The following is a 27,318-nucleotide window of genomic DNA, read 5'->3' on the forward strand; positions in this document are numbered from 1 at the left end:
ATCATCATCATTGTCTTTATTCCCCGCCCGTCTAACTGAGTTGTCCCAGCCACTCTGGGTGTCTTCCAACATACATAAAAACATAATAAAACATTAAATGTTAAAAAATCTTCCCTACACAGGTCCGTCTTCAGTTGTCTTCTAAAGGTTGAATAGCTGCTTATCTCCTTGACTCTGGGATTGCATAACTCCATACAGGAGCCAGGATTTTTGTTGGGAGAGCGTAACCTCAGTTTGCTATGTATCTTTATTGATTTTTATAGATTTAGCTGCCCCTCCCTGCCCCCCCCCTGGCTACACCCATGACTCCATACCCTCCGACATTTCTTCAATGAAAATAGGGACATCCTAAGGAAAAGTGGGACATTCTGGGATCAAATCAGAAACCAGGGCGGCTTCTGTAAATCCAGAACTGTGCCTGGAAAACAGGGACGCTTGGAAGGTCTGGGTGATTGCATTTAGCTAATTACCCCTGCTTCTAGGGGGAGTGGAGGAGAAAAGAAGGATCGATGGAATTCACACCTCCCATTTATTCCTACTTTCATTATTAAAAGAGGCCTGAGGGCCCCATTGTAGCAGGTTGAAACAAGCAGCGTGCAGCAGCCCGTATATCAGACCGAAGCAGGCGCATGCAGCTGCTGCAAGATGGGCAGGACTTAAGAGGCAGCAGCAGGATAGTGTGAGCCACGGCCTGCCAAGGTATGAACGTCGAATGTTTGTGACCCACAAGATAATTGTGGACGGGAAGGAGAGAGGCAGGCAAAGGCTGCATGCAGCGTTGAATCCATCCTCACACAATGGAGTTATCCTGCAGGAAGAGGAAGGAAATGGTGGGCAGGGAAAATAAAGTGGCTAGGACCTGCTGTATGTTCCAGGAGGAAAGGGTGTTATAAGGGGAGGGTTGGCAGAGAAGCTTCCCAGTTCTGCTTTCTTGAAGGATGTTCTTTTGACCAACCCTCTCTGCCTCTCCTCCTCCTTTGTGCCTCCAGCTTGGGAAGGAAAGGAAGACTTTGTCTCTGATCTGGAATGATATTCTTTGCAAGCCCTTGAGGGGAAGGTGGAAGGAAGGAAGAAATCTCCAGGAGCACACATTTCGCTGAAGACTCTACAGTGAAATCATGAGGACTCCACAGCAGGTAGTACAGAAGCCAGCTTTTCTCTCTTTCTGTGCTTTTATTGTTTTTACCCAATTGCATTTCCTCTTCTGTTTGTGTATCTTTCCCAGCTAGTACATGTCTACGTGCTCCAAAATAACTTGGGTCAGGGCTTAAAATGGCCTTTCCTAGACTTCTGACATTAAGATTTTACGTTGCGAGTTTTGGAATGCAGAATTTGAAATTTCAAAACAGTATTTGTTTTCAGCATCCCGATCCACAGGTCAATAATGAGTTTTGTGTGCCAGGCCCAACTTTTTAGGACAGATTAATTAATGATTAAGATGGTAGTGCATTTGAGCATGTACAGAATGCCATTCCATCCCCCTGGATCATCTACAACCATACTTAGGCCAGAGACCTATTTTTTTAGAAATTAAGCAATGGGTATTCTTAGAATAGTTTTGCTCCAAGAGATATATGAATGCAATGTTTTCTTTACTTTTTTAAAAAATTGCCACTTCTTGTTGATGCACCTGTGCAGTCATTATAGAGTACAATGGTACCTCAGGTTACATACATTTCAGGTTACAGACGCTTCAGGTTACAGACTCCGCTAACCCAGAAATAGTGCTTCAGGTTAAGAACTTTGCTTCAGGATGAGAACAGAAATCGTGCTCTGGCGGCGCAGCGACAGTGGGAGGCCCCATTAGCTAAAGTGGTGCTTCAGGTTAAGAACAGTTTCAGGTTAAGAACGGACCTCCGTAACGAATTTAGTACTTAACCCGAGGTACTGCTGTAGTCTATTAAGTTTCCTTATGTCCTAGTTTTCCAGAGATTTGATTTATGTCAAAGATACACTCCAACTGTCCCTGTTTATCTTTTTCCTGGTACCAGTCTCTTGTAGAAGGCTATAACTCTTTTTCCGTTTGGGAATATGCCAGAAATACCTTTTAACAATTTTGTTAGCAGGCACACACATGCACTTGAGTTTTTCAGGTTGAGCCTGCTTTCCCAGGTTCCTTGATGTTAGATATTAGAGTGGTGGGATAGCTGCATCTTGACTCTGTACATGTTCTCACACATACATGGTTACAAAATTCCAGTTTCCTGCCTCCCACCCTACAAAGTAGGGCCTTATCTGGACAATAAATATTGTTGCTTTTTATATGGTATTGCCAGATGATCCACGGTGGATTGTGTTGGATATTAAATATTGCATTGAATGCCTTTGCATTTTAAAATGCAACTTTCAGAATACAGGATGGAAATTCCAAAATGTGCAGTTGCGGGAGAGAGAGAGCTCAGGCAGTGATCCTTGGGTATGAGAATGGGGTTTTAGAGATTCATAAGGGTATCCATATTTTCTTCTTTGGAAATGTTGCAGGGCGAGTATGAAAAAACTGCAAGTTGCAACCCAAGGTAAGTTCTGGAAGTCTTGAAATCATTCAGATCTCTGTTGGGGCTGTTTGCAGTGCACTTGGGCATTGCTGATATTCTGGAGCTATTTATTTCTCCAAACGAGTGAAGGTACAGAATGGGCCACATACGGGAAACATAATTTTTACATGAATTTTGGACTTTTCTTCCTTAAATAACAAGAATGTAAGAATGTCACTGTGCATCTGCCCCCCCCCTCCCCGTAGTGCCTTATCACAATTCTGGATTTGCATGAAATCAAGGAAGGGTTGGGGAGGAAAAATCAATGCAGTTTGCACAACAACAAACTATTGCATGGGAATGAGAAGAAAAGACCTTGAGAGGGGGAAAGTGATTGTTTAAAACAACGGCAGAAGTTTGAATGAAGCAGAGGTGATGATGATGATGATGATGATGATAATGATAATATATTGTTCTAAAAAGTGATGTTCCAAACACTGTAAGCATTCATGTAAGCATTTTCATGAATACATTCTATGTGATGTGAAGAGAAGAGCACAACTACATCCTCTAAGTGAGAAGAGGTGATGGCTCTGTTTTCACATACTTTTTTTCTTGTAATTTCAGGCATATGAGGACTCAGGAGAGGTTGTGAAAAGACATCAGAAAGCCAAAATCATGTTCCTTTGTGCTCTGCTGTTCATCACTTTCCTTGGCCTCCTGCTAGTCATTATCTTCACTGCTGTTACACGTAACCTAGGTACTAGAATACTTCTTCCCTCTGCCTTAACTCATTTCTTGCCCATACAAGGGATTTCCCCTTATCACTTGTTCGCTCCCTTTGAAATGTAGGCAGCCAGTGGCTGGGACCAGTGGCTGTGTCCACATGTAATGCTAAACCATGGCTTTAGCACAGTGTTGGGGAAGCTGGGGCCATCCAGAAGTCATTGGACTACAACACCCATTACACCTGACCATTGGCCCTGCTGGCATGGGGCTGATGGAAATTGGAGTGTAACTGCATAGTTCCTCAACCCTAATTTAGTGCTATATTGACAAGTCAGCACAAGTCTGAGCAAAGCATCGATTTTGCACACTCCCCGTCCTCCCGATGGCCATTGCCTATCTCTGCTAAATGTTGTCCCTACATTTCTCCAGAAACATGCAACACTACAACATGCCTTGCGTTCCTGCTGAGGTTGCTGAAATCCCACAACGCCACCATTGATCCCTGTGACGATTTCTACAGCTACACTTGTGGCAACTGGGAAGCTAACCATACGCGGGGGCTAAACATGCCGTTGGTGAATGTCTTTGATGTGCTCTTGGAAGAAAACCAGCTGATCATGAGGCGGCTCTTAGGTAAGGAGAAGAGACAGATGGTGGCTGCTGTGTTCGGAATCCTTTACTATTGTGGGGCGGGGGGGAGATGTAAGACGTGTCGAGACATCATCCATCACAAGAACACATATGCACCACTAGCACTAATAATGTTCACCCTATACCATCACAAGAAGGTTCATCCAACTGGTGCATCCATCCATCCATCATTAAAAGAACCATACCTTGCACAGAACCATTTCAGATGTTAACTTTTGATGTGGTAATGCCACCACTAGGTAACATTTTCCTGCTGTTTCGATGTGCTGAACCAAAATGTACTTTAAGGGGAAGGGGGGGGGTTTGTTTTTAATATATACTGAGCACATGTGACCATACATGCCCATATATCCATTCCTTTTAATTCCTGCTTATATTGATTCCTCACTGTCAAAAGTTATATTGCATGTTTTGCAGTTTAGGGACTTGTCCTTTTTTAATCATGGAACTGTGCAAAGTGTTGGCCACGTTGACTGCACTATTCTAAGTAAACGGCTAGAATTCTTATAGCTAATAAGAAATTGCTAATTAGTTCTACACTACATTTGAAATTCAGCCCCATCATTGCCACCCACTGCATTCTGGTCCTCGTTGCCCTTTTAGCACTGTCAGGTCACAAAACTACAGGGACAGTAGAAGCCACAAGTGGCAAAATTCCCCATCAGGGTCTAGACTTCAGAACTAGCAATGACACGTCCCCATACCTTCCTATTGCCTTCTTGCCAGTGTAGTATGTAGCCCATCTTTGCTATGTATACTATATAAAGGGAAAGGGACCCCTGACCATTAGGTCCAGTCGTGACCGACTCTGGGATGGCGGCACTCGTCTCGCTTTACTGGCCAAGGGAGCCGGCGTACAGCTTCCGGGCCATGTGGCCAGCATGACTAAGCCGCTTCTGGCGAACCAGAGCAGCGCACGGAACAACAGGACTGAGCAACAGGAGCTCACCCCATCACGGTGATTCGAACCGCTGACCTTCTGATCAGCAAGTCCTAGGCTCTGTGGTTTAACCCACAGCGCCACCCGCGTCCCTTTGTATACTATATAGACAGAGGCAAAAGAAAGACTGGCCAAGAAGCAGGATGACTAAGAGCGGCATTGGTTCTGCCTCTTGATCAAACTGCCAGCAATGCTGTTTCACTTCGCATGTTATCTTCTGCCATCTCCAGGTTAATTTGCTCTGCTTATTAACTTCCAACTGTATTTTGTATGTTACCTGCCTTCTCTTCCTCAGAAGAGCCACACCTGGGGTTTAACAGCTCAGCAAAGGAGAAAGCCGTACAGTTTTACACCTCTTGCATGAATACAGAACAGATTGAAGCTCGAGGTGCTCAGCCTTTGGAGGAGCTCATAGATAAGGTGATGACTGCACACAGATGTGCACATATATCCCCCCCCCTTGCACAGATACGTCCTTGAACATATCCAGGCCCATCCTCTTCCTACCAGCAGTAGAATAAAACAACAAGTAAGTTGGAAAAGTTCAACTCATAAACAACCTGCATCTCACGTCACTAATGAGCTGGTGATTGTTTGGTAGGTTGTCTCAATACAGTAGTACCTCGGGTTACAAACTTAATTCATTCCGAAGGTCCATTCTGAACCTGAAACTGTTCTTAACCTGAGGCATGCTTTTGCTAATGGGGCCTCCTGCTGCTGCCACACCGCTGGTGCACGATTTCCGTTCTCATCCTGGCGCAAAGTTCTCAACCCGAGGTACTACTTCCAGGTTAGCGAAGTTTGTAACCTGAAGTGTTTGTAACCCGAAGCGTTTGTGACCCGAGGTACCACTGTATTCGTTTTTGGCATGTATCCATAAAACACCAGCATTCCTTACAATGTGCCCTATCCTATCTTTCTACCCTTATTTCCTGCTATATCTCAAGTTGAAGCTAATACACCTTTTGGCTTTTGCTCTCATTTGTCCTTGTTACCTTTATCTCTTCCCCTCCTTCAGCGCCTCCCGCTACTGAAATTTAGATTGCAAGACCTTCGGGAAAGGATTTCTCAAGTTTGGGTTTTTGCTAACCTGCAAAGTGCCATGCACACTGATGGTGCTATACTGTAGTAATCACAAATCTTACTCTCTTTTTCTGTAACTGATAAAGTGATCATAACATTCACATCAGTCAAACATTGATTCCTCATGTATAACTCAGGTGGAATTTATTCAAAATTTTGAAAAACAAAACCCAACTCTCTCATTTTGTCTTTGCACAGATTGGTGGCTGGAATATCACAGGAACCTGGAAGGAGACAGATTTTAACCAGACTCTTCAGATACTCATGGGAAAATACAATACGTTCCCTTTTTTCAAAGCCTATGTGGGACCCAATGCCTCTGATCCAAGCACCAATATTATCCAGGTAGAGAACACCAGCAGGCAAAAGTTAATTGTCAGAGTTGGATCATGAGAAATGCAGTCATACAGGAGAACATTTTAAGAAAGTCTGCTGCCTGAAATCCTGCAGAGATGCTGCCAGTCAGTGCATGCTGTGGGTGGGCAGCGTTCTGGATCTGTTTTGTGTTTTAGAGAAACCACAAATCTACCAAACTGAGCCAAGTGCAAAAGACACAGAGCTAGAATTAAAGAACAAGGCACCACTGACTGGTCACATTCAGAGTCAAGCTCTTTGTTTTTAGTACCCAAGTTGAACTGAGCCCACAAGCCTTTCACCCAACACTCTACTCCTGCCTTCATTTCAGCAGCCTTTAAACAACTGCGAATCAGAAACCAATGAGCAGGTCCAGAGCTGTCTACCTTTTGGTGCTGTCCAATACACAGCCAAGCATACAGAGCACTGGGAAAGTACACGTTGTGGTACAATTTGGACTTGAGTTGATAAGGGAGCACTGGGGCAGATCCCACTGTATACATGTGTGCAAGGCCACCTGTGCAAATGCAATTAAACACCGCATGCGCTGACATGGTAGACATTTGCTGCGGGCCCTGCTGTTTCCATTGGAGGGATTTCCATAGAGTTCAATATTCACCGTATTCCCCTCCCCTTATGAGTTGCAACTCTGGCATCATTAAACCCCCACAATCTTCTGGCTATTGGTTTTTTTTGTTACCCCATCTATAATGACACTCATATTTATTCTGTCCATGTCTTCCTATCTCAGATTGACCATCCAGAGTTTGAGCTGCCTCCAGAAACACAGTTCAAGAAAAAAGGGACTTATTCCCAGGTAAAAAGTCCTACATGACAGTTGGGTCACTGGTGGAGCATTTCCACAGCCAGCCTTCATTGGTGTTGTATGAGAAACCACTGTTTGGAAAGTTATGGAACTGCTGAGAATTGAGGAAGTGTATTTGCATGTGCAAACATATCCTGTGGGCATGGACGTAGCCAGGATTTTTTTTTGGGGGGGGGGACAGGCCTTTTGTTATGGGGGGGGCAGAACCTCAGGAGGAGCGCCTCCACCCCCATCGTTCAGCCCAGACACCGAGGTCCAGCTCCGACGGCCTTCTGGTGGTTCCCTCTCTGTGAGAAGTGAGGTTACAGGGAACCAGGCAGAGGGCCTTCTTGGTAGTGGCGCCCTCCCTGTGAAACACCCTCCCATCAGATGTCAAGGAAATAAAGAACACAAAACTTTTAGAAGACATCTGAAGGCAGCCCTGTTTATGGATGTTTTTAATGTTTGATGTTTTATCGTGTTTTTAATATTTTGTTGGGAGCCACCCAATATTATTATTATTATTATTGATTTAGGGTGGCAGCTGCCCCTCCCTGCCCCCCTTGGCTATGCCCATGCCTGTGTGCCAGGGCTGCTAGTCTGGAGATAAATAGAAATTCAAAAAGCAGCACATATGGGGAAATCAGGCCAGAGTCAGTTTGGCCTTTACAGGGCCAAATAGAACTGGATCAGCTGGGGGTGTCACCTGGTGGATCTTGTATCTTCAGCGCCATCTTCTGGCCATCAGCTGTGGCAGTGCTTGAAGAGCAGGAGGTGGGATGCTAGCTGCTCATCATTTAACAGGTTGACCTTGTGGCACAGAAGATAAGATGCTGGGGTCCCACCGCTAGGAACTTGGTTTCAGACCCCAGGCTACATATGCTATATTATTATCTATTTATTTTTACCCTGATGGGACTTAAGGCAATTTACAGATATAAACAAGATAGAAAAATCCATCGTTAAAATGCAATTAAACACCGGCAGAATTTAAACTACATACATCTATAAAATCTGTTTAAAACATACCAATAATGACAATTAAAAACAGCACAGCACTCACCCTGGAATTAAATGCAGCCAATTCTCAAAAGTCTGGTGGAACAAGGAAGTCCCTTCTCCTGTCTAGCTTCTCTAGGGAGGGAGTTCCAAATTCTGGGAGCAGCTATGTTCCCTCTCTTGTGACCCCCCCCCCCCCAAAGCATGTCTGGGAGGGTTGCAGGACCAAGAGAGCGGCCTCCCCTGAAGATCTCAAAACCTAGGTAGCTTTGTATGCAGGAATATGGTCTTTTAGGTAGCTTGGAACTAAGCTGTGTAGGACTTTATAGGTCACAACCTTCCCTTTGAATTGCGCCTGGAAACAGACGGGTAGCCAGTGAAGCTGTTCTCACAAGGGAGTCGTATGCTCCCTATAACCAGCCCCGTCCAACAATCTGACTGCAGCTCTTTGCACTGGTTGAAGTTTCTGAGCACTTTTCAAGGGCAGCCCCACATAGAGTGCATTACAGTAATCCAAACATGGTGTAACTAAAAGGCATGTGTCACCTTCCAATGTCTGCATTGATTCAAATAATCTTGGCCAGAGAAACCTACATTATATTTAAAAGTGCTTAATCTTAAGTATAAGGGCGCTTATCGATCAGAAGGTCAGCGGTTCAAATCCCCGCGATGGGGTGAGCTCCCGTTGTTCGGTCCCTGCTCCTGCCAACCTAGCATTTCGAAAGCACGTCAAAGTGCAAGTAGATAAATAGGTACCACTCCGGCGGGAAGGTAAACGGCGTTTCCGTGCGCTGCTCTGGTTCGCCAGAAGCGGCTTAGTCATGCTGGCCACAGGACCCGAAAGCTGTATGCCGGCTCCCTCGGCCAGTAAAGCGAGATGAGCACAGCAACCCCAGAGTCGGTCACGACTGAACCTAATGGTCAGGGGTCCCTTTACCTTTAATCTTAAGTATGGGTTGAGTTCAAGGATAGTGGATAGTAAAGGTGGATAGTAAAGGGGCCTAGGGAGGGGTAGGAGGTATCTGAAGAGTTTTATACTTTGGTCTAATGGATCAAATGCCTCAGAGATGGAGATTCTGTTTGACAGCAAGGTTTCGTTTACAGGTTCTGCGTTTGTACTTCCAGTACCTCACAAAGCTAGGACACCTGATGGGAGGGCGTACAGACGTTACCACCACTTACATCGCCTTGGCATTCTCCTTTATCTCCAACCTCCAGAAGGCAGTTACGCCCTTGAAGATGCGAAAGGAAAAACGGATGCTATTTTACTCCACTACCATCAAGGAGCTGCAGGTATATATACATCCTGCAGCCATACATGGCGCTGTGGTCTAAACCACTGCGCCTCTTGGGCTTGCTGATCAGAAGGTCGGCGGTTCGAATCCCCGCGACGGGGTGAGCTCTGTCCCAGCTCCTACCAACCTAGCAGTTGGAAAGCACGCCAGTGCAAGTAGACAAATAGGTACCACTGCAGCGGGAAGGTAGACAGCATTTCCGTGCACTCTGTCTTCCTCCACAGTGTCCCATTGTGCCAGAAGTGGTTTAGTCATGCTGGCCACATGACCCAGAAAGCTGTCTGTGGACAAACGCTGGCTCCCTTGGCCTGAAAGCGAGATGAGCACCGCACCCCATAGTCTCCTTTGACTGGACTTAACTGTCCTTTACCTTTTAGCTTTTAGTGGAGAATAACAAATATGTCAGGTGGTATTCACCTAACAAGTCCCATCAACAGATACTGTACCCTGCACAAGAATGTCTGGTTGCGCAATGCGACTTTCTCTTCATGTATCCCAGGGCCCCCCAAACTGGCTTGCTGTATGTGTGTCCGGAGAACTCCAGAACAGTACGTGGGGGGAGAGGGCAACATTCAATCTGGCAAGCTGAATTTCTAATGGCACATTCAGCACAGTGTGTTGTTGAATCCCTCCCATCCAGTTCATCATGGAGATCTGATGAAGGCTGCCCTTACAGGACATACTGGTCTTTTCCCCCCTGAAATGGTTCATTTTTTTGTTGTTCATGAGTAATCTACCATATTTTTTGCTCCATAGGACGTACCTTGTTTTAGAGGGGGAGAACAAGAAAAAACAAATCTCCCCCTCTCTGCTCCGCGCCCCTTCAGCGAAGCGGCAGGAGAAACGGAGCCCCTTCCATTTCTCCTCCCGCTTGGCTGAAGGGGCGCTGCACATCTCTCCCTCTCTGCTGAAGCCAGGAGAGTCTTGGTCTCCCAGCTTCAGCGAAACGAACCTGAAGCCTCCGGAGGGCAGCGGAAACTCGCGCTGCGCTCCGAAGGCTTCAGGCGGCTCTCCCTGAAGCCTGGAGAGCGAGAGGGGTTGGTGTGCACCGACCCCTCTCGCTCTCCAGGCTTCAGCAAAAGCAACGCTCCGGAGCGCGGAGGGAGCGCTCCCTCTGCACTTCAGAGGCTTCGCGTTGCTATCGCTGAAGCCAAGGAGCCTGCATTCACTCCACAGGACGCACACACATTTCCCTTTAATTTTTGGAGGGGAAAAAGTGCTTCCTAAATACTGTATATTATAATGCACTAGGAGGTTTTTGAAATGCCTGACAGTGATCAGTTGAGTCTTCTTTATATCATAGAGAGGCAGGCTAAGTAGAAGGGTGTCTGGTTGCCACGGAAGGAGAAAGAGAAGAAACATGGGTCTGGGAAAAGGAGGAGTCAGAGGAAGCCTTCATTCAAAAAACGAGTTAAGAGGCATACAGTCAGTGGAGGAGTACTACTGCCTTCATGCCTCTCTTGTGGGTTTCCCAGAAGCATCTAGCTGGCCACTTCTAGATTACAGTAGTACCTCGGGTTACAGATGCTTCAGGTTACAGACTCCGCTAACCCAGAAATAGTACCTCAGGTTAAGAACTTTGTTTCAGGATGAGAACAGAAATCACGCAGCGGCAGCAGGAGGCCCCATTAGCTAAAGTGGTGCTTCAGGTTAAGAACAGTTTCAGGTTAAGAACAGATCTCCAGAACGAATTAAGTACGTAACCAGAGGTACCACTGTAGAAGGATCTTTGGTCTGCTTCAGCAAGTTTCTTTTGGTTTTGCACTCATTATACAGTAAGCCTGCGAGTTACGTGCATTTAACTTGTGTGCATTCAGCTTTATGCATACAGCATAATATAAATATAAGTATAAATATAAATATAAATGTAAATATAAATATAAATATAAATATAAATATAAATATAAATATAAATATAAATATAAATATAAATATAAATATAAATATAAATATAAATATAAATATAAATAATATAAATAATACAAATAATATAAATATAAATAATATAAATATATAAATGGGGGTGGGAGGGAAGTGGGCAGGGTTCTGGAAAAAAAATGACTTTGGCAATCCTGCCTGCCATTGAACCCAGTGGGTTTTGACTATATGTGATTTTGGCTTTAGGCACAATCCTTGGAGGCTAACCCTGGCATAAGTTATAGACGTACAGCATCTTACTGAGACACTTCCCAATAAGATTTTCATGTTCTGGTTGTGAGGGTTGGGTGGGTGCTTTCTATTTTATGGGTTTCATTTTAATCCATTTTTATAATGTTTTATAATGTTGTACTGTTTTAGTGTTGTTAGCCGCCCTGAGCCCGGCTTCGGCTGGGGAGGGCGGGATATAAATAAAATTTATTATTATTATTATTATTACTTACAGTAGAGTAGACCCATTAATAGGCCTGAGTTTGTCATGTCCATGCACTTAATGGGTCTCCTCTGAGTAGATTTCCGTTTACCTCTCCCATTTGCCCCTACAAGGAAGTATGCACTATTGAACTTTCACATGAACATGGGCATAGGATCTGATTGCCGATTCCAGTGCATGGCATGTTCTTCATTCATTCATCCACAGTGTGAGCCTTTCACTTCAAAAACCATTACTAAGCAATGCTTACTGGGCATTTTGTAATTCTTTTGTAATTCTTTCCCCCCGTAAAATCATTTAATTCTGTTTGAAACTCTTTTAAGGAAAAGGCTCCTGCCATTGATTGGCTGTTGTGCCTCCAGGCTGCTTTCTACCCGGTGCAGCTGAACATGTCTCAACCAGTTGCTGTGCATGACATAGAATATTTGAAAGGGATGTCGCAACTAATTGGAGAATGGCGGCACAAAAGGTGAGGAGCTGGTGTGTGGTACCACACAGTGGTGTGCAGTGATTTTTTTTGGTAAGGGAATAGTTAGGGCCAGAAGTACTTAAAACCCATTCTCTTAGGGTTCAATTTTTTTTGGAAAAAGAGGTGCTGGAGCTCACCACAAACTTCTCCCTTCTTCTCTTAGAATGGCAATGGCATTCTGTAGGTGCTGGAGCTGAGCTCTGGCTGAAAAAAGCTCTGCTCATACCTGTGCCTTCTTATTCTTGCACATTTAAAATGCACCTGTGATGAAGTGAACTGCACACGTTCTATTTTATTTATTTATTTATTTATTTGCAGGGATGTACTACAGATCTACATGATACTCTATCTGGTTAGGAATCTGTCCCCAGCTCTGGACAGACAATTCGAGGAAGCTCATCAGGAACTGACAGACAAGTTGAATAGTAGGGCAACAAACTCAGAAACGGTGAGCTTAGTTCCCTTATCTCCCACATTTTAATAGTGAGATGGAAGTTCCGCTTAGAAACTTCCACTTGGGCATTAGGGGGCATTGGCGCTCAAGGAAAGGACGAAAGGCTTAGCCACACTTCCTGTTGTCCCACTGCTTTCCCCCAGGGAAAACTGCTCTTTAGTGCTCAGTTGGAGCAAACAGCAATTTCGGTTTTCCCAGATAGATATTTGCTCCAGTTAGCACTAAGGAGCAGGTTTTTGCTCAGAAAGGGGCAGGGCAAGGGGAAAACTGCTTGGACCCATATCTTAAAAGTGTGCATCAAGCAGAAAACCACCTGGACCCATGCTTTCTAGGGACGACAAAAGCGGATGTGTGGAGAAGCCCCAAATGCAGAACTTTTCAAGGAACCGAGGATCATGGGTTGAATGGGGCCACAGAAGTGTGTGTGTGTGCATACATACAAGGGGGGAGGGGGCATTTTTGATTCAGCATTTGCTCTCGTTTTCCCAAGCTAGATATATTAATGTCAGCGTTGTAGGGGCATGGACAGCTGCAGCAGACTCTTGGGTAGCTCTTATTCATCTTTGGGCTTATTCAGGAGAGCTTCCCAGTGAATTGTGCCATGTGTCATCTTTCTTTCTTTCTTTCTTTCTTTCTTTCTTTCTTTCTTTCTTTCTTTCTTTCTTTCTTTCCTTCCTTCCTTCCTTCCTTCCTTCCTTCCTTCCTTCCTTCCTTCCTTCTTTCTTTCTTTCTTTCTTTCTTTCCATCCTTCCATCTTTCCATCTTTCCATTTTAGGTAAGAGCTGAGCGTTGGAGAAAATGCCTACATGAGACCAGCATGTTCTTTGGCCCTATACTTGGGAAGATGGTTGTGCAGGAGATTTTCCCCCAGAAGGCCAAGGATCTCGTAGGTATTCAACAATGCCAGACATAGATTCGCTTTCCTTTATCCTGCTGCCCTTCTCGCCTAATATCCTACCTAAGTGCAATGGCTGCTCTTGACTCTTGACTGATCTGGGGGGAGGACACATTCTGGCAGGGGGAATACCGCTGGAGAGTAAGGAATTCACATCCACTACCCAGTAGTGATGTATGGAAGTAAAAGCTGGACCATAAAGAAGGCTGATTGCCGAATAATTGATGCTTTTGAATTATGGTGCTGGAGGAGACTCTTGAGAGTCCCATGGACTGCAAGAAGATCAAACCTCTCCATTCTGAAGGAAATCAGCCCTGAGTGCTCACTGGAAGGACAGATCCTGAAGCTGAGGCTCCAATACTTTGGCCACCTCATGAGAAGAGAAGACTCCCTGGAAAAGACCCTGATGTTGGGAAAGATGGAGGGCACAAGGAGAAGGGGATGACAGAGGACGAGATGGTTGGACAGTGTTCTCAAAGCTACCAGCATGAGTTTGACCAAACTGCGGGAGGCAGTGGAAGACAGGAGTGCCTGGCGTGCTCTGGTCCATGGGGTCATGAAGAGTTGGACACGACTAAACAACAACAATAACTCTATGCCAACCATGGCTTAGGGTCACCTTGATTACTCTGCTCCCAAGCATCTACATCTCCCAGTCTTGTTTTCTCCTTTCCCCTCTGCTTCATATCTATTCTTTATTTCTAGCTGAGCTTCTACAATCTCTCCATCTCCTGGCTGTTTCACCTGGGCTTTGAAAACCTGCCTGGTTTTCTCTGATATGATAGCCATGTTCAAATATATAAAAGGATGTCACATAGAGGAGGGAGAAAGGTTGTTTTCTGCTGCTCCAGAGAAGCGGACACGGAGCAATGGTTCCAAACTACAAGAAAGAAGATTCCACCTAAACATTAGGAAGAACTTCCTGACAGTAAGAGCTGTTCGACAGTGGAATTTGCTGCCAAGGAGTGTGGTGGAGTCTCCTTTGGAGGTCTTTAAGCAGAGGCTTGACAACCATATGTCAGGAGTGCTCTGATGGTGTTTCCTGCTTGGCAGGGGGTTGGACTCGATGGCCCTTGTGGTCTCTTCCAACTCTATGATTCTATGATTCTATGATTCTCTGCCCACTCGCAAATCCCTCCGTGCATCTCTTATTGCTTGTTCTGGTGGTTCCTGTATAACTGATGCAGGAAATCTATGTCTAGATAAAATATCTGTCCACAGCAACGTTATCCTGATGTGGACAAAGGGAAGTGCACAGTGGGTTCTGCCATTGTTGGTGGCTCTGGAAGGTTTTAACATTGTATGGTAGGCCAGGCCATGTGGGCTGATATAGTACAGTATGATGTTGAATGATATTGAATTGATGAGGCAGGTTAACGAGCTCAGTAAAACAGGGTTCATTCCCCTACAGCAGTAGATAGGTTCTATGCTTATGAGAACATTTTATTCTTTTGCTAGTTATGCTGTTTCAAATGTTCCTTTTATATTTGACTTCACTCAGTAATGCTTTCTTTTGAAAGGTTTAAGATGATTTTTTTGTTGACTTTGCTAAATGTGCATTCTACAACTGACCTCCTCTGTCGTGGTTTTTAACAAATGTTTAGGATATTTTAGTTTCCTGTTAATTATGTTTGAATGGAAGTTAATTGTCTTTAAATGTATACTTTATATCTGACTTTCTTCAGCAATGCTTTGTTCTGGATTGTTTTGATATTTTAATTTAGGTTGTAGACTGCTTTGAGATTGCCCCCCTCCCAAAAAAATATATATAAAGCAGCATAGAAATTAAATTAATAATAATAATGTCAGTGACACATCATTTCTATAGCAATGCCTTTGGCCGAACCATAGTTTAGGGTTATGTGCAATGGGGAGCCTCAGAATTATGGCTCCCCATTTCCTCTTCCTGTCCAACATCAACTATGGCTTAGGGAAACAAGACAGGATCAGAAATGTTTGGCGCTAGTCAACTTAATTTTACTTAAAGTAGACCTATTGGAATTAAGAGCCCTAAGTTAGTCATGTTCATTTATTTCCCTGGGTCTGCTCTGAATAAAAGTTAATTGACTATGATTTAAAGTTAGCTTCCCTCTCCCCCCCCCCCGAAGATTAACCACAATTTGCCCAGGTCTGTAAATAATTATAGTTATAATGTTTTTATTATTTATACCCCACCAATTTGGCTGGGTTTCCCCAGCCACTCTGGGCAGCTTACGGAATATATAAAAAAACCAGCAGTTACATGAAAACTGAAGCAAAATTTTCCAGTCCTTTCCTCGCAGCTGCATGGGCAGCTCGTGAACCTGATGTTTGTTCATGTAACACTAAACTATGGTGTAGCATTATGTCTAAATGCAACTGATGTGTTTCCTTAATCGTGCGATTTCCGTACTTTCTCTGGCCAGGCTGAGCAGATGTTCTCTGAGATCCGAGATGCCATCCACAGCCATCTGGATCAAGTGGAGTGGATGGGAAGTCAGGCCCGCCAAGAGGCCAAGGAGAAAGTATGTATGTGTGCCTGGATGACTATCAGGACTAAGGTGTGGGTATGTGGCTTCAAGAGAATCCAAACCTGGAGAACAGCCATGTTCTCCAACTCAAAGTCCTTGAGATCAGTGGTTGGGCCACAGATGGATCCATGAATGTAGCAGGCAGAAGGGTTACTTTACTGACAAGTCAAGCGATGATCAGGTTCCTGGTATTTATATTAGTCCTCGCTAGATGTCTACTAGTCACAGGGACTGGTGTTACATACTTCCTTTTCTTCAGTATCTGAGCTTGAAGCTACATAGCCCTAGATTGCTCACCAGCCTAAGTCCCAGCAACAGACTCTTAAGGTCTTTGGTTCAAGCCCCACAGTCCTTGACAGAGGTCTGCGTACTGCTGAGCTTGCATTATCCATCTTAGTGAAGGGATATGGGAGGTGTATTCTGGAGCAGACCTTGAGTGATAGTCACATATATAAATCTCAGGAGGAAGAATTTGTTTACATTCCACATTCATTGTCAGGGACTGGACTGAAGAGGAGGAGGAATGGTGGAGATCGCCCTCCCCTTCTCTTGTAGCTTCCAGAGAAGGGGAAAGCAGTATCAAATCACAGTAGGGCTCTGAGGAGGATCACAGCTCAGACACAAGCGAACAGCAAAGTTGTGAGGTGTTAGGAGAAGGGGAAGGCAGAGCAGCCAGCTGACATGTCACTGGAAAGCATAACTGACGCCCCCTTCTCCCAGAACGCAGCATTCGTTAAGAGTGCAGAACACGGCGTTCGTTAATTGGGAATGACTGGATTTCTTTGTCTCTCACCGTGATGACTGAATAAACTCATTAGTGTTAAGTTGTGGGTGAACATATCAGACGACATGGCGATTCTTCAAACAGCTCTTGTTTATTCACAGGCCAGAACAGAACTGAACTGAAGGGTTCAGCCAGCCTGCTTATATAGAGCTCCACTAGAACGCAACAGTAACCATTTTCTATAACTATCCAATCACTTGAACGTCACTTTCAATCCCTTATTTGCATATGTGGACCTGAGTGAAAACTATTTACCGTATCCCCCTGCTGGCCCAGGGTGAGAAATTCAGTACATAACAATTAGGAAGGACTATCTTTGTTTCCTCCCTGCTTCTTGCTTCCACTGGGGGAGGGGGAGAATTCCCCAAGCCTGACATTCATGTGTATACCGTATTTTTCGCCCTATAGGATGCACTTTTCCCCCTCCAAAAATGAAGGGGAAATGTGTGTGCGTCCTATGGGGCGAATGCAGGCTTTCCCACTGCTTGCGGAGAGCGCTCCCGCTGCTTGCGGAGAGTTGCTTGCATGCAGAAGCCTGCGCGCACTGAGCTCAGCGCATCCAGGCTTCGCGGACCTCTCCGCAAGCAGCGGGAGCCAGCGCTGGGCTCCCACAGCTTGCAGAGAGCTGCCTGTTTGGGGGCTGGGGCGGGGAAGCTCGGGCCTCCCCTGCCCCAGCCCCGCGCCTGGGGGGGGGAAATAATTTTTTCCCCTTTATTTCCCCCCCAAAAAACTAGGTGCGCCTTATGGGACGGTGCGTCCTATAGGGCGAAAAATACGGTAATTTAAAAGGTGCCACTGGATATTCAAAGCAAAACAACATTAGTCCTCTTGATAATTTTCTTGTATTTTTAGATTTATAGCCTCCAGGTGGAGATTGGCTACCCAGAGAGCATCCTCCAAACAGATGAAGTTAACAATGAGTATCAAGAGGTGGGTGGATCAAACATTGCTTGCAGTTCCTTGGTATTGCCTCCTGAAAGATGGTTCTCATGGTACAGAAAGGTTTCAGTTTCACTGTCCTGGAACTCTGTGTCACGCTTCTCCAGTGACATTTGAATCCAGCCTGTGGCTACTGTCTCATTGGCTCCTCCCCGAGATGAGTTTGACATTTTCCTCAAATACTCCTCAAACATTTTTTACGGCGTCTGCCGTACCTTCCCACCCACATATACAGTGGTGCCCCACAAGATGAACGCCTCGCAAGACGGAAAACCCGCTAGACGAAAGGGTTTTCTGTTTTGGAGGCGCTTCACAAAATGTATTTCCCTATGGGCTTGCTTCGCAAGACGAAAATGTCTTGCGAGTTCCTGCGGTTTCCCCCCCCTTTTCCCCCATTTTCCTAAGCTGCTAAGCCGCTTATCAGCTGATCCGCTGATAAGCCGCTTAACAGCTGATCACTAAAAGCCGCTAAACCGCTAATAGCGCTAATCCGCTAAGCTGTCAATGGGCTTGCTTTGCAAGACGAAAAAACCGCTGTACGAAGAGCCTCACGGAACGGATTAATTTCGTCTTGCGAGGCACCACTGTACACAGTAGGATGCTAGCTCTGGGGCACTGGGGGGGGGATGCAAAATGGTGGCCAGGCTGCCAACACAATTAGGGGGAAAGAAAGAAGTCATGCTGCTGCTTCTGCTAATGGTGAGAGATCCTCTAGTTAAAGTTTCAAATCATCCAGCGCAAGAAAAACAGGGAGTGGGCATATTTTGTTCAGGTGTGGTTGGGTACTCCAGGAATTTACAGTGGATTTTTGGAAACTTCAACTAGAGCATGTTTTTTGCTTGGATCCTAACAGTCTGGTGATTGGAGGATTTTCTCACAGTATTTGCTTAAATCAGATGAACATGAAACCATATTCAGACTAGCCTGCCTGATAGACTGCGTACTCAGGTTCCACATTGGAGCAGCTAATCTGCTTATTAATATTTACCTTATGAGTGAAATATGTTTGTCAGTTTACAAAGCAATCCAAACCTGCAGTTTGCTGTGCAGGGTAGGAGTTGGACAAGGCAGTGGGGTCCTTCTGGCAGTGGTGTGTGGGTGTGTGTCTACTACCATGGAACACCTGACTGTGCCCATCTAAACTATTTGATTGAAGCTACTGCAGGTGATATTCTCACTAGCATGTACTCTGAAAATGGAGTGTTGAGGGGGGTGGGCTAGTCAAGGATCTGCTGAATCCAAAGTCAACCCAGCTGCCTGCAAGTTATGGAAATGGGCCCAGTCCAAGCCTCTTCAGTGCACCAACCTGCAGCAAGAGCTGCAAACCAGAGTTTTCATCCACTATGTAAGCTGCCCACCAGGGTTTGGGATTGTGCCCTTGGGGTGCTATTAATCCACATCAGGTTGTTTTGTCCTTCTTCTGCCTGTCTTTCAGTCACTATTATATTTTATTATTGCGTTCCATAGTTTTATATTTTGCCGTATTTTAAAATGACTCGTCTAAAATATATTCAATAAACTTTTAGTGTGTTTTTAATGCACCTGACTTTTACATTTTGTCTGTATATTAAGAGTGCCAATAAATTTTGTTCCGTCTCCCCTTCTAATCCTATTGCACGATTTTTCCTTCAGCTGGAGATTTATGAAGATCACTTCTTCCATAATGTAGTTGCCTGCCTGAATTCTCTGAGGAAGAGATTCTCCCTGAGACTCATCAATCCCCATCTACAGGATAAGTATGTTCTTCTTGTACGATGAAGGAGAGATTACATGGATGCAAGGCAGACAGTGACTCATAACAAGGAGAAGTGACTTTGCTCCATTCAGTCCCTTCTCTGTTTTGTGGATTCACTCCCATTCTACGTGTCTTGTTTTAATATGGAGAGTTTCAAAAATTAATTGCAGGACTGGCACATCACAATTTGCTACAGCATTAATTATGCATCTAATCCACTAGCACACATATGCGGTTGCATCGAGATCTTCTTTACACTGTAATCGAACCAATGTACATGTGCGGTAGCTGGCAAAATCATAGTTCATGCTCTGTGGTCTGAAGAAAGTCCAGCAGATTGCTAACTCAGTAGTGCAAGATCAAATAATTTGGAACTTCCAAAAGCAGCGAAGTCATTCAGATAGGGCTCGTTTTAGAAACATCCCTGAATCAGATATACTTAATGACTTAACACTTGGTGGCAGGAAGGGGAATATGAGAGAGGACTTCAGTGAAAAATTGTCGCATATGAGATAATTTCCAGTGATATGAAAGCTCCCATGATAGCTCATTCACAATAGCAACTCATCCCTTGGTGTTTTGGCTATAATGTAATGAGTGCATCTCTTTTTGAACCAGTACAGTGGTACCTTGGGAAGCGAACAGGATCTGTTCTGGAGCCCCGTTCGCATCCTGAACACAACGTAAGACGCAACGGCGCATCTGTGCGTGCACGGGTCGCGTTTTGCCGCTTCCGCGCATGTGCGTGACGTCATTTTGAGCGTCTGTGCATGCGTGAGCGGCGAAACCCAGAAGTAATGCGCCCTGTTACTTCCGGGTAGCTGCGGAGCGCAACTCGAACACGCTCAACCCGAAGCACATTCAACCCGAGGTATGACTGTACTAAAGTGTTACTACAAAGGTGAGGCCCGTTGAGTAGATCAGGAGGAACGAGATATGGAATAAAAATCATAGCCCTAGTCATTCCTTCCTTCAACACCATCTCTTTTTTTTTAATGTTCTATTCCAGTTGGGAAGTTCCCCCGTGGTCTGTTCATTCATACTATTCACTGAGGCGACACGCTGTCGTTTTCCCTGCTGGAATGTTCCGCAACCCTTTCTTCCATACCGAATTTCCCAGGTAAGGACTAAGTGGCGCAGAATTGCTCGCAGAACTGCTGCCCTTCCATTGCACTACGCTGCAAATAGCTGTTTAAAAAACAAAAACCTGCCAAAGCAGTTTGATCAGAAAGTCTAGTGAAACAGAAATGTGGGCACAAATAATGATAGCTCTTCCCAAGCTTATCTTCAACAATCTGAAAAAAACTGAACCTTACTTAGAATATGGAGTCCACGGGGAGGGAAACAAAGCCTACACCCCTTTGCTGATGTTTTTGCAGGCTTCCCACATAGACAGCCTGTAGATTACAAGCCATGGAGGTTTCGCTAAGCCCTTGTCTTGTGCGTTTTTCAGCGCTGTGAACTTTGGAGCCATGGGGTTTTTCATGGCGCACGAACTGCTGCACTCCTTCTACGATTATGGTATGTAGTGGGAGGCATTATAGATAATCTGCTGCACCTTCCGTTATTTGAACTTGTGGGGTCTTACTTCCCTAAGTGCCAGAACAACTCATTGTTGCCCAGCTATTCTGTGTGCTGAAACCCAAGGCACCAATTTCTCAACTGCAAAGTGGCTTTGGAAGGAGGCAATTTTCATTGGAGAAGTAACAGGTAGGAGGGAGGTGCTTAACCCTTCTACCAGCAATGCACCCTCAGGTTTTGTTTGCCCCTTCCACCCACCTACAGCCTCCTCTGCTCCAGCCATGCTTATTTCTTCACCAATGTGGACCTGGAACCCTAGCAGTGGGGGAAGGAGGACCCTAGCAGGAGAGGGAAAGGGAGAAAGCAGCTTTCTCCTGGCCATCGCACGTTGCCCCTTCCCAGTGCTGCTTTGCAAAGGAGAGGTAGTAGCCGAGGCTTAAGTACATCGGGTAGCTAGCCAGTGAGCAATTCTTAACCAAAAGTGTAAAATGCAAACTGAAGTTAAGACAGAATGTAAATCTACTGAAAATCCCAGCAAGTTCTGTATTGACTCCGTTGCCTCCCCTTTAGTTGAAACCTAATAATAATAATAATAATAATAATAATAATAATAATAATAATAATATATTATTTATACCCCGCCCATCTGGCTGGGCTTCCCCAGCCACTCTGGGCGGCTTCCAATAAAATATTAAAATACAGTAATGCATCAAACATTAAAAGCTTCCCTAAACAGGGCTGCCTCCAGATGTCTTCTAAAAATCTGGTAGTTGTTGTTCTCTTTGACATCTGGTGGGAGGGTGTTCCACAGGGTGGGTGCCACTACCAAGAAGGCCCTCTGCCTGGTTCCCTGTAACTTGGCTTCTTGCAGTGAGGGAACCGCCAGAAGGCCCTCGGCGCTGGACCTCAGTGTCCGGGTAGAAGCAATCCAGCTCACCTCCCAATCCTTAACCCATCCTAAGGCACATTTAAAGCTGCCCTATTTTGGTACTCACAACCACCTCAATTAAATGGAGGAACAAAAATAGGATGAATGAGATCCTCCCCACTCCCCGGCATCTTCCATTTTTGATGATGTTATAATAACTGAGCTCTGAATGGTAAATGGTTTGTGTAGACTCTATATTTGTATAGGCCCAAGGACAAATGAAGTCCGGCCTTGACTTGTTTGTAACCACATAGATGATACAGTCCCCCCTACCTCCTTTTTAGGGAATGTAGAGTACAGAGCTTATACATGTGGGTCTTGCTTTACCAACATTCACTATGAAAAAAATCACTTAATCCAAACATGAGCAATTAGTACCCAAAGTTTGCTACACACACTCCACATTCAGATAACCAAGCAGGGAACATTTTTTCCTTGTTTGCCTTTCGCTGGTTGACTGAGGAACGGAGGGAGGGAGGGAGGGAGGGGGAGTGATCAAACAATTCAGAAAGCATTTTTTTCTGGGCTTTGCTGGTTTATTTTGGCTTCTGGAGGGCAAAATTCCATGGTCAGGTACACATTAATAATTTCCCCATAGGAATTAATGGAAATCATGGACTCATTATGTGAACTCTAGCCTAATGAACGATTCCCAGGGAACACATTGCTGGTGATCACCACTTGGGACTTAACTATCCTCGATTTGCTTTCGGTTCACAGTGTTACCCGAGAACTGTCTTGCCTGTGATATGAAAACACTGGCACAACATATAGACTGTCTTGTGAAACAGTACGAGAGCTACTCTTTGAAGGGCCACAGCATCAATGGCTCTTTCACCCTCCTGGAGAATGCAGCTGATACTGGGGGACTTGCCATGGCTTACCAGGTACCAAAATCTGATAATCATTAGAGCTTGCAGGTACTCCTCAGTCCTCACTTGCAGTCACCATGCTGTTTTCTCTTTCCACGTATCCTTGTTGCCACTGTCTCTTAGGTGGTCTTCTTCACATCACTCCACTATGGTCCACCTCGTTTCTTCTTTTATATCTTCTTGCTAAATCCATTTGAACTTAGCGTATTTTTCGCCCTATAGGACGCACCGGCCCATAGGACGCACCTAGTTTTCTTGGGGGGAAATAAAGGGGGGGATTATCCCCCCCCAGCCGCGGCTTCAGCGCGCCCCGCGCTCCGGGCAGCAGGCTGCTATCCACAGGGTTCCCCAGGCTTGCTGATAGCTTCCTGAAGCCTGGAGAGCAAGAGGGGTCGGTGCGCACCGACCCCTCTCGCTCTCCAAGCTTCAGCGAAAGCCTGCATTCACCCCATAGGACGCACACAGATTTCCCCTTCATTTTTTGGAGGGGAAAAAGTGCGTCCTATAGGGTGAAAAATACGGTACCTTTCTTAATTGTTTACCCCACAGTGAGTAGGTATTTGTGTCCCCACGCTTTCATAGATGATAATTTATCATCTTAAGCGTGTTAGTGCCTGCTCTCAATGATGTTGTCTATTAGCATTTCTGCTAGATGTTTCCCCTTCAGCTTAAGAAAAACTGGGTGGGGGAGATTTTCATGCGGAGACACAATTTCACCCAAGTACACGTGTTCAGTGGTTTGGGTACAATGCTCTCTTGGAGTGAAAACTCCATGTAAAATACCAACTTCTTTCTAGTTTTGAATATTGTCATTTTTAGTCTTTGTTTTTAGATCTTTTTCTGTTCTGTGGTGTAAATTGCCTTAAGACTGTGTGGTCTAAGGCAGTACATTGCTGTTGCTGGCATTCGCCTGTCTTGAGAGACAATGGAGTATGCCTCCAGGGGTGAAGTCAAACTGTTGCCTATACAGTCATACCTCATGTTACGTTTTTTCAGGTTGCGTCCCACGGTTACCCAGAAGTACTTTCCAGTACTTCTGGTTACTTCTGGGTTTCGCCGCTCGCACATGCACAAAAGTGCTAAAACGTGCTTCGCGCATGCGCACAAGCACCAAATCGTGCCTGCACCTGTGCAGATACAGCGCTTCAGGTTGCGGACTTTTCATGTTGCGAACGGGCCTCTGGAACGGATCCCGTTCGCAACCAGAGGTACCACTGATAGTAATGATGATGATGATGATACAAAACAAAGATTGATTACACTGGGCAAGCTTATATGCAGATGTAACCAATAGAACTGTGCAAAAGGGATGGAGCAGAGGAGAAATGGAGAATAAACCTGTAAAACTTAGCTAACAGTGTGCTATTTCTCTCTCTGCCGATGGGCACTCTCTCCCTTGGGGAATAAGAGGTCATAACAAGGGGCTCTGCAATGATGCTGGGACCTCAGATCTTCCATTTCCCACTGGGAGTCTTCCAGCCAGACCAGGGAAGAGCAGAGTGCAACTCAGAAGATCCGGTGCCTTTCTGTTTATGGCAGGTGTTCCCTCCATAAAAGTCCCTCCTGCTGCAACAGGTAGGGGAGGACGACAACCAGAAGGTATCGAGGAAAGAAGAGGCAGGAGCAAACCCCTGCAGAGTTTCTTAGTGCATTTCTCAGTAACCACTGAAGTTCTCTGGGTGTCCCAGTGCAAAGGAGGTTTCTCATTCAGAGGATGCTGTTGGAAAGTCATGCTTGAAATAGGGAAATGTATTTTGAGATTTGTAATCGATATTTCTTTTCTCTCCTGTTGCCCACAGGCATATAAGAACTGGTTGGAAAAACACAGAGAGGTGAAGATGTTACCTTGGCCTGAGGTCTCACACCATCAGCTCTTCTTCATCAGCTTTGCCCATGTAATGTACCCTTTGCTACCTTTTCTTGTTTCCTCTGTTTTGCTCTGGCTGGCTTTTAGCTACATCAGTCCCATCTCAGCTCTAACATCCTTACACACTGCCTTCATGCTTTTTGGAAGTGAGTGCGAAACTATTTTTTGTAGGGCAACAGCAGTCGCTCTGGGCTTTTAAAGCTTCTTTTTGCTTCCGATGTAGTTTGAGAACAATTAGAAGAGGCAGTAGTGGGGTTTACTTCTGAGTAGATCTGCATGGGATTGGGAATTCTAATCTGAGGTAGTTGTTGTGAAAACTGAAGCAGGGTAATCTTTATTCCAGATTAGTTAATGTAATGCAGAAAACATTTTGTCTGCCCATTGTCAACTCTCGCTCTATGAAGCTCCCCTTGTCTACTTTGGACCCATACAAGCCACTGGACTTAACAACATTTATACATGGGTGTTTTCCACCAGTGTAGGTTTTGCTGCTCAGAGCTGACTTAACATCTTTTTGAGTAATAATAATAATAAATTTTATTTATATCCTGCCCTCCCCAGCCAAAGCCGGGCTTAGGGCGGCTAACATCAAATGTATAATACATTAACATAAAATCAGACAATCAATTAAAATACATCCTGAAATCAGATCAGGATCAGACTAAAATCCAATCGGATGGCAACCCGCAGATTAGGGTTGGGGACCTTAAATGCTCACCAGACCCAACTGTTTGTGCTGAACTTATATGGGCCTGTGAGAAAAATTGGGAGGCCAGTTTCATGCAAGTTCTTATGAAAGGGGAGAGGCAGTCAGACTGAACCCCGACCAAAGGCCTGGCAGAACAGAGTAATGTTTGAAGCCTGACGAAAACTTGTTTCTTTGACAAGAGACCATGGTGGAGCAGATAACTAAAACGAACATGGACAGTTGCCCCTGTATAATATCACCCCAAAGAGTTGACAATTATTTGGGTGCTTCTCTCAAGGCTAGACTTTCCATGTAATGTAAAAGAAGACCTTCATTCATGCAGCTATCAGGACGTAAAGGTCCTACTTTACATTACATGGAAATTCCACAAGCCAATTTGCTCTAGAATATGTGTGGTTCCGCTGCCCCCAAACTTTCTATCCCACAACGAAAGCTGAGCGGAAACGTGACCTAGAGGAACATGGAGGAGGAGAAATGACTCACTTGTTAACCACAGGTCAATTATTCACAGGCAATGTGTGGGCACCAGAGCCCCGAAGGACTGCAAAGCTTCTTGCACAGAGATCCACACAGCCCCCCGCCACTCCGTGTCCTTGGGTCCCTAAGCAACAGCGAGGATTTCTCCAGGCACTTCCACTGTCCAAGTAAATCACCAGTGAATCCAGCTGTGAAGTGCCACATCTGGTAAAAAAAAAAAAGATGCTGAAGAGCATGTGGGACTGTTGGTGCAAGATGATGGAGACAGACACTGAGGGCTCATGCGGATTCAGTGGTGTCAGCAATGTGCGCAGCAGCCACTTACCCCATTCCTTCCATGTGCAATGCCCCTTCTTCCTCCGTTACGTCCATCCAAGTGGTCAAGGTGGAAGAAGATTCCATCCTTCCATCAAGAAGGAAGAGAATACAGAGAATATACTGTGTTGCAGAAATTTGCTACTTCTTAAAAATAATAATACCCTCAACGGCCTTATGGCAACTTGGAACTGAGGAACTGAAGATCAGTTGACAAGTCTCTGGTGACTGTGTTTACTGGCTCTTTTCCAATCAAAGATGAAAAGAACAGTGAGAGACTTTCTGAATAGTATAACCCGTGCTATTTTTCTAGAAAAAGAAGTGTCGGAACCGTGAACGCCTCCTTTGTTCTCTTATAATGGCTATGGCGTCCACCTGAGAGGTGCTGGAACTGAGTTCTGCCAAGTTCTGGCTAAAAAAAAAAAGCCCTGACTATAACCACATGGAACAATGAGACACTAAGATTCAATTCATGTCAAACATAGCTAAACCGTAGTTTAGACACAAACCATGACCTAGTTCTTGGTGCCACAGGACTTGTTGTTTTTGCTGTGATAGACTGTCTACCCCTCTCATTAAGGTGGTAAATCTGTGTCTGTACTACTTCAGAATGCAAGCAAGGGTTCATATGACTGCTTATTGTCCATACAAAAATTTATTTCCATATAGAAAACCAGAACAGAGTTTCATCTTGCCTTCTCCTTTACACGCTAGTTTCATAAATTCCGGGATTATTCTATATTAAAGAGTATTCCACCATCGAAGTCTGAAGTCGTACACTCAACACACAAGTTGACCACTTCATTGAGAACTAGGCCTGCCATGGTTTGATCTTCTAAATCCCCAAAGGCAAGCCATAGTTTAAAGTTGCTTATTTGCTTTTGTCCTCTCAGCTTCATGTGTCTTCCTCCACTTCCATGGTGTAGTGACCAAAAAATGGCGATAGCTATGGTTTTGTGAATTTAGACTGTGCTAAACTATAGTTAGGGAACACCATGGTTTCCAAACCCACTTCAAACCATGGTTTCTAACTCTGGTTTGCTGACTGTTAATAAATTATCATCTGTCAATTTAGACATCGCACCAAAACCATGAAAAGTTAAGGTTTGGTGTGATGTTTGACTTGAACCTAGATGAATGTA

At 44.9% G+C, this 27,318-nt stretch overlaps 1 protein-coding gene across 5 annotated transcripts; it reads left to right on the forward strand.

Moving 5' to 3' along the window:
- Positions 1-549: 549 nt before the first annotated feature.
- On the forward strand, positions 550-27,318 carry KEL (Kell metallo-endopeptidase (Kell blood group)). 5 transcript variants are annotated; one of them, XM_081845069.1, is made up of 20 exons: positions 551-699; positions 990-1,136; positions 2,482-2,516; positions 3,102-3,234; positions 3,633-3,836; positions 5,090-5,214; positions 6,076-6,222; positions 6,983-7,048; positions 9,140-9,328; positions 12,025-12,170; positions 12,489-12,618; positions 13,400-13,510; positions 15,925-16,023; positions 17,666-17,743; positions 19,385-19,488; positions 20,497-20,607; positions 20,941-21,008; positions 22,657-22,823; positions 24,608-24,703; positions 25,896-27,318. In XM_081845069.1, the coding sequence occupies exons 4-20, from the start codon at positions 3,153-3,155 to the stop codon at positions 26,070-26,072; spliced, it is 2,100 nt and encodes a 699-aa protein (XP_081701195.1). In that variant the 5' UTR covers positions 551-699; positions 990-1,136; positions 2,482-2,516; positions 3,102-3,152; the 3' UTR covers positions 26,073-27,318. The 5 variants fall into 5 exon arrangements, with proteins under 5 accessions (XP_081701194.1, XP_081701193.1, XP_081701195.1 ...); XM_081845068.1 differs by lacking the exon at positions 2,482-2,516 and having other exon boundaries at positions 550-699; positions 9,161-9,328; XM_081845067.1 differs by lacking the exon at positions 2,482-2,516 and having other exon boundaries at positions 550-699; positions 5,093-5,214.

Source organism: Podarcis erhardii, assembly GCF_964252035.2.
Source record: "Podarcis erhardii genome assembly, chromosome: 17".
NCBI lineage: Eukaryota > Metazoa > Chordata > Lepidosauria > Squamata > Lacertidae > Podarcis > Podarcis erhardii.